At 36.9% G+C, this 7,989-nt stretch overlaps 1 protein-coding gene across 1 annotated transcript; it reads left to right on the forward strand.

Annotated features, from left to right (window-relative positions):
- The first annotated feature begins 2,997 nt into the window (after positions 1-2,997).
- Positions 2,998-3,845, forward strand: LOC106472086. The gene is made up of 2 exons (XM_013932717.1): positions 2,998-3,208; positions 3,529-3,845. Exons 1-2 carry the CDS (start codon positions 2,998-3,000, stop codon positions 3,843-3,845), a joined length of 528 nt encoding a protein of 175 aa, XP_013788171.1.
- The last annotated feature ends 4,144 nt before the right edge of the window (positions 3,846-7,989 follow it).

The following is a 7,989-nucleotide window of genomic DNA, read 5'->3' on the forward strand; positions in this document are numbered from 1 at the left end:
CAGAATAGCTACTCCATACCTTGAAATAAGCCCATTGACATTCTTTTACAGCGTTTCAGTTTCTCTGTTTGAAATGTTACGTTATGTATTCTAGTCTAAAGCTTTTATTAGTCATGGGATTATATTGGATGTCAAGGGCTACTCTTCCATCTGAAGTGCTCACGATATCGGATATCAATCGTTGCCATGGCTAGTGGCCTACGCGATCACCTAAGCCTAATTATTGGTTAGTTTCCTCTCCAGGTGCTCTTCTATATTCACATGTTTGATAGGGAAAATGTATCTCAGTAAAACCTTTCAAAAACTCTCTCTAAAGACAGCATAATATCACGGGTTGATGTTGTTGTTTATTTGTATACTCCTGTAAAATGTGTTCACTCGGCGCCTGCTCTTCTAAGACACACGACTGTAGTTCGCCTCTGTTTATCGTATTACAGTTAGTATCAAAGTTGCTGATAACAGCTAGCTAATCAAATCTCAAAACAGCAAGTTATATTTAAAAAGAAAACAACCACGTTTTCACTAAAATCTCTCCGAAACTTCCACCTTCAATGTTCACAAGCTCACTTTTATAGACTAACATTTTTGGGTAATTCCTTTTCAAGAAATACATCTGACAATTGAAAAAGTTCATGAAGGTTAAGTGTTTACACAACGACACCTATCAACCAAAAACATAATCACATAATTATTATAAAAATTTTATATATAACATATAATATTGTTATAGGCTGTTTTTTTTATATAATTTAGTCGCTTGTACTGTTATTTGGACAGGTGTGGTTTGACGTTTCGCGATAAGCGAGAGGCTTAACTTCTGGACTTTTCTCCCAAAGTTTAAAGCAGTTTGATCCGAATTTAAAAAGAACGAGTTAGGTTAGAGTTATCGAGTGATTTTTGTTGGTTAGTTAACGAATAATCAGTGCAAGGTTTTGTCTGTCACTATCAGCAATTAGCTCCTTTTCTGAATGTTGAATTTGTATTACCACGAATAAATAAGAGATTTACTGTACGATTTGTAGAGCGAGATGAGTAGCAAACGAAAATTTGCGTCAACTGTGAGGTTAGCCTATCTGAAAATGTTAGTTAAGCTCATAAAAGATACAGTGAAAGAAATACAACTTATTTATTATCTGTAAGTGAACAATACTTTGCATTATTTTATATCAAACAATTCAAAAGAACCCTCTCAACAATAGAAACTGATACAATTTATAACAATGTCAAAAAGTTACGTAGTTATACATTGGATAACAATATTTTATAAAGAGGAGCGAAACGTTATGAGTATTACAAAGTACAAATTTGTTTTAATTGTTACAACTGTTACTGTACCTGTCTGGTTCTACACTGACAGTACCATACAGTCCAATGGAATGTTACATAATTCACACAAATAAAGAATTGTAGCAAGACATAACGACTATTTATTAACTGGCTTCCATTTATAAGAAACACAAATGCATGTTAAATTTGAACGTGTATTTTTTTAATTTTCAAATATATTTAAGTATTATTTGTTTGTTTGTAATTAAGCATAGAGCTACACAATGGACTATCTATGTTCTGCTCACCACGGGTATCGAAACCCGGTTTCTATCATTGTAAGTCCCGCAGACATTCCGCTGTGCCACTTTGGGGGCATTGATGTATTACAAGTTATTTATCTTCTCGTGCTATAATGGCTCACAACGATGTAATAACAGTGGCTCTGTGTGTGTGTGTGTGTATGTTTATATATTTTTCGTGACTATATATATTATTTATTTCATCCATAAATAATATGGAGCTTAATCAACAGGTGTCCGAAACGTCTGGAACCATAGATAATTTGTTGTTTTTCCTAATTCCAGATAAGGGACTGATTAAACCACTTGGCTATCAGAACTAAAAATGAAGGTCCCGATTAAGACCAAGACTAATAGAGGAAAGGTCAAGTCGTGCTCTAATAAGGGAAAGGATTGACTTCCATCGTCGGAGTAAGAGAGTACTAGATAAATCAACATCAAAACTTGAGTCAACCCTCAGATCCCAGGTAACAACAGATCTTGATCACATACTCAACGCCGTCATAGATCAAAGGTTGAAGAAGAACCACATACAAAACTGGAGAGATTCAATCCAACGTACCAACCAATAAAGGTGGTGGTGGTAAACCTGACAACTGACATTGTATGAAGAGGCTGTACTTCGCAACCACCACCAAACGAATAAACCACCTCGACATAGTAGCTCCCACAGAAGAGACAGCAGTGTGGAGAAGGAGGAGATATACTGGAAATCAGACAAGCACTAGAGAAAGCGAAACCACCAAAGGTGAATCTTTCCAAAGAAGAGCTAGCAGCTATCAAGAATGATGACACAGTCATCATACTTACAGATGACAAAGGAAATGCCACCGTTGTCACCAATAAGGAGGAGAAGACTCATAAGCTTTACAATCTAGTGAGTGATTGGACATACAAGAAACTGTAGAGAGATCCTACATTTGCGACCGAACGAGGAATCTTCAAGATCCTTGAACAAAGATAAAGGATACTTGACTGATACACAATATAGACAATTGAATCAACATTACAGTAAATACCACACATGTACGGTCTACCAAAAATGCACAAGATTGGCATACCATTTAGACCAGCTGTCAGCTACTGGGGCTCAGCTTGTCACCCATTGGGCAAATTCCTGGTCAAGATAATCAGTCCTCTAAGTGGGAAGTCATCCTCATACGCGAGGAACTCCACCCACTTCCTCTCCTTGATCATGGACATGCCCCTAACACCTGGTATACAAATGGTTAGCTTCGACGTTGTGAACCTGTTCACCAATGTACCAACATTCGAGGCCTTAACCGTAGTGAGGAACAGACTGGAAATGGATGACACTCTTACTGGAAAGAACGTGCATCCCAATCGATAATATCATGGAGTTGCTCACGTTCTGTGTAACCACCACAGCCTTCCAGCTAGATGGTTGTATTACCAACAGAAGGAAGGGATGGCTATGGGCTCGCCATTGTCATCTGTGATTGCCAACATCTATATGGAATACTTCGAGGATCTAGCATTGGAACCTGCACCTCTCGTACCAGCAGTGTGGCTTCGATACGTTGACGACACTTTCGTCCTACGGGAACATCAAGAGGACGTAACGTCATTCCTGGACCATATCAACAGACCTCGACCATCAATCCAGTTCACAACGGAACGTGAAACAACACCATACTACCGTTTTTATACGTCCAAATGAAAAGAGATGAAACTGGTTTCAAGACATCTGTGTACTATAAAACAACATCCATCGGTCGCTTCCTCAACTTCGAGTCACACCATCCAGATACTGTTAAGAAAGGTATCGGGCAAATGCCATCAGCACAATAAGAAAACAAGAAATGGACCAGTTAACAGAGACATTCCAGAAAAATGGATATCCGAACGATTTCATAGAACAGAAACACAGAGGACATACTAAACAATAGACAGAGCCCCAAGAGAAACCAATAGCAACTGTGTTACTTCTATACACCAGAGGCCTATCAGAGAAGATATGGAGAATCTGTGGACGATACAACATCAGGACCATCTTCAGAAGTAATACAACACTCCGAAGAACACTCACCAAAGTCAGACCACACATCTAAGGAGCAAACTGCATATATGACATTCCATACAGTTGTGGTAGATCATACAAAGGATAAACAGATCGACCATAGGAAGGCAACCATCCAGGGCGAGATCGACAAGTCTGGCATAGCAGAACATGCATGGTCTGATGGAGAACACAGACCAGCATGGGACAAAGTCACTATCATCGACACTGAGCCGCATTGGAAAATAAGGAAGTAGTACACATAGCATTGATTACTAATCCCATCAGTAAGCCTAGGTACACATAGCATTGATTGCTAATCCCATCAGTAAGCCTAGGTACACATAGCATTAATTACTAATCCCTCAGTAAGCCAAGGTACACATAGCATTGATTACTAATCCCATCAGTAAGCCAAGGTACACATAGCATTGATTACTAATCCCATCAGTAAGCCAAGGTACACATAGCATTAATTACTAATCCCATCAGTAAGCCGAGGTACACATAGCATTAATTACTAATCCCATCAGTAAGCCGAGGTACACATAGCATTGATTACTAATCCCATCAGTAAGCCAAGATACGCATAGCATTGATTACTAATCCCATCAGTAAGCCAAGTGTAGACATGAGCCCGATATGGCTCCCAGTATTACGAAAAAAATGGGACAAAAATACTAAAGATAAAAAATATAGGAACTTCCAAAACATCTCAAAAGGTTCGGGGTTCGAATCCTGGTAATTCCACTAAAAATCTTTCTGGTTGTGATGCATACAAAATATCTGATATAACACATAACAACGGCTGGAGAATTCACTGGTCGAAACGTAGTGAAAATAACAATACACATAATAAAAACGAGAATAATAATCCAATTAATTAATCTTGCTGTTAATTCAAACTTGTTTCGAATTACAAAGACAGCATGTGGAACACGTTCTGTAAAATTAATTGAAGTGCCTAATATTCCAGACTTTTCGAACATCCCGTATGTATAATATGTTAGTAATTAGTACTCAAACTAAATATATTAATACCACATATAATTTCGAACATGTTTAGGTATTTGATTTGAATATAGAAATCAAAGCGTGTGTTTCGAACTTGGAATCATCTAAAAACAACAAAGAGCTAACGCAGTTCTAAACACTTCACATAATAGTACAACATTTTTTAAAATAAATAAGTTTTCTTTTTGTTCTCCACCAAAGGAAATGTTCTTTGAATTTTTAACAGATTTTTTGCCCCCTTCTGTGGCTTAACGGTAAGTCCGAAGGCTTATAATGCTAAAAACCGAGTTTTGAAACCCGTGGTGGGCAAAACACAAACAGTCCATTGCGTAGTTTTGCGCTTAACAACAACAACAAATGTTTTACCGTATATCTTTACATCGTTGCCGGGAAGTAGTATTTACAGGGGTATCTATTTTGCTTTACCTTCATCAAATACATATATGTATATCTTTACATCGTTGCCGGGAAGTATTATTTACAGGGGTATCTATTTTGCTTTACCTTCATCAAATACATATATGTACGTATATCTTTACACCGCTGCCGGGAAGTAGTATTTACAGGGGTATCTATTTTGCTTTACCTTCATCAAATACATATATGTATATCTTTACATCGTTGCCAGGAAGTATTATTTACAGGGGTATCTATTTTACTTTACCTTCATCAAATACATATATGTATATCTTTACATCGTTGCCGGGAAGTAGTATTTACAGGGGTATCTATTTTGCTTTACCTTCCTCAAATACATATATGTATATCTTTACATCGTTGCCGGGAAGTAGTATTTACAGGGGTATCTATTTTGCTTTACCTTCATCAAATACATATATGTACGTATATCTTTACATCGTTGCCGGGAAGTAGTATTTACAGGGGTATCTATTTTGCTTTACCTTCATCAAATACATATATGAACAAGCAGTGGTGAAATCCATAACAGTTTTTATTTGAATGGTTTTCCGTGTAATGTAACATAGTCAATGGGCATGTTAAAAATAATGATGTTAAATATTACAGGATACTCATCGAGAGGACAAGAAAAGAAAATTATTTTGAAAATTGTTAAAATAACTAATAAGAATGTATTTATAAACATTTTGCTTTGTTTAAAAATTACGAATTCACAGTAAAATGATTTCCGCGTGTTTTATACAGCGCACTAGCAGAAGTTGTGTCGTTTGTTTGTGAATGTGGACACTTTAACTCACAAACCTATTGAGGGCTTATAACGCAAAAAAATCGGGTTTCGATACCCGAGGTGGGCACAGCGCATAGAGTCCGTTGTGTTGCTTAGTGCTGAATAACAAAATATGTGAGCATGTTCCTTTATTATGAAATGGTTGTGGGATTAGGTTAACAACATTTTCAAGTCTTTTATTTTCTTGAACTATATACTGTCAGTGCTGACTTTAGAAAGTTAATTTTATCCCAATTATTTCGTTGTTTATGTTAATAGATTCAACAAACCACATGTAAATAAATAATTGTTCAAAGGGTGTCTGTTAACAGATTCAACAAACTACATGGAAATAAATAATTGTTCAAAGTGTGTCTGTTAACAGATTCAACAAACTACATGGAAATAAATAATTGTTCAAAGAGTGTCTGTTAACAGATTCAACAAACTACATGGAAATAAATAATTGTTCAAAGGGTGTGTCTAACAGATTCAACAAACTACATGGAAATAAATAATTGTTCAAAGGGTGTCTGTTAACAGATTCAACAAACTACATGGAAATAAATAATTGTTCAAAGGGTGTCTGTTAACAGATTCAACAAACCACATGGAAATAAATAATTGTTAAGAGGGTGTCTGTTTGTTCTCACGTATGACTAACAATTCGAAGCCCGTGGTTCACTAGAAAACGCATTAGTACAAGTCTAGAGTTACGAAGCGACATCTACCGTGGGAGAGTTCATGAACACCAGAAAGTGGAATGGGCCTTGACATATTATGACTAACTCAAGAATAAGGTCACCGCATCCCAAATCCAGTTATCTGCACGTTACTTGTATCACGTGTAGCATGCACGACAAACATATTATTATGAGGAGAGAAAAAAGCGCAAGATAATACCGAACGGTGCTTCGTAATTACGATTGTTTGTTTGTTTGTAATTAAGCACAAAGCTACACAATGGGCTATCTGTGCTCTGCCCAACACGGGTATCGAAACTCGGATTTTAGCGTTGTAAGTCCGCAGACATACCGCTGTGCCACTGGGGGGGGGGGGCTAATTAAAATTATCCTAACAATGTAAAGTAAGCTGTACATATTGTTGAAGTATTAATAATTACAAAATCAAATGTCAAAAGGGAGAACTGACAGAGAAATTTTGATTTATTTAACGAAGTTAATGGAGAAATGGATTAAGAAACACGCTTCACTTTAAAGAAATGATTTGACAAGCTGAATTAATCAACGTAGACTGAACCAAGAAGTAAGGAACGTTTTAAGAAAGAGAGCAGACATATCTATAGTCTAACGCACCTGTGGTATGTGTACCATGTGCTTTTTCTGTAGTAAAAGGGTTACGAATAAATTTACAGCGTGCATAAGAAAAACTTGGGTTTTTCTACTATTTTATAAGACTTGGTATTGGGCGAAAGGCCTCGTCGGCACTAGATATGGTAGGCATATCCTTATAGATTCTCCTTGACTTTCATTTTTAAGTTCTTAGAATTTAATAGCGAGGATAGACGGAATTTCAGTCGATAACATGTAGGCTACAAACAATAAGTAACAACAAAAGAAAATTTATATTTCCCGGACTTATGCAACATCACAATTTTATTTCACAAAACACTCTGGGCTAGTTTCTCGTTACTCATGAGAAATAAGATACGCCTGCATTTTCACTATTTGAGTCGTAGCTTTAAGCGTAGGGTTATGAGATATGTAAGCTATGCACTGTTAGAGTATGAGGCTAAACACGTCTTACCACTTACCGGTGGTGGGTTTCTAGGACTTTTTTAGGGGGGCATAATTGTGGCGAAGACTTAATCTTGGGGCAGAAAATAATTAACACTTTCGTGTCAGCTGGAGTCACATTAAAAAAAAACAACAACAACTATTTCTCAGGTGCTGGGGTGCAGAGCTTTTCAGTTAGGGTCTGTCGCCCTCTCTATACCACCCCAGTGGCACGTCCCTACCGCTTAGGTACACCAATAAGAGTAGGGTACGTGTACACCACTTGGAAAGCAAGAAATAAAAATATATGTTACTCTTAATTTTGGTTTTAGTTTTATTTTCTCTTGAAACAGAACACTTTCGGGAACTGTGGAAGTACGTCTAGTTTATAATTTACTTTTGTACATCATCATTTTCCGTGTAGTGTAACATGGACAATCAGGCTATGAAAAATAAAATCCAGTG

This window comes from Limulus polyphemus, unplaced genomic scaffold (assembly GCF_000517525.1).
Source record: "Limulus polyphemus unplaced genomic scaffold, Limulus_polyphemus-2.1.2 Scaffold5073, whole genome shotgun sequence".
NCBI lineage: Eukaryota > Metazoa > Arthropoda > Merostomata > Xiphosura > Limulidae > Limulus > Limulus polyphemus.

Excerpts from the sequence above, each read along its gene's own strand:
- LOC106472086 (XM_013932717.1), top strand. The coding sequence starts at position 2,998 with ATGGCTATGGGCTCGCCATTGTCATCTGTGATTGCCAACATCTATATG. Across the intron at positions 3,209-3,528 it reads AATCCAGTTCACAACGGAAC|AGGCCTATCAGAGAAGATAT; the intron begins GTGAAACAACAC and ends TCTATACACCAG.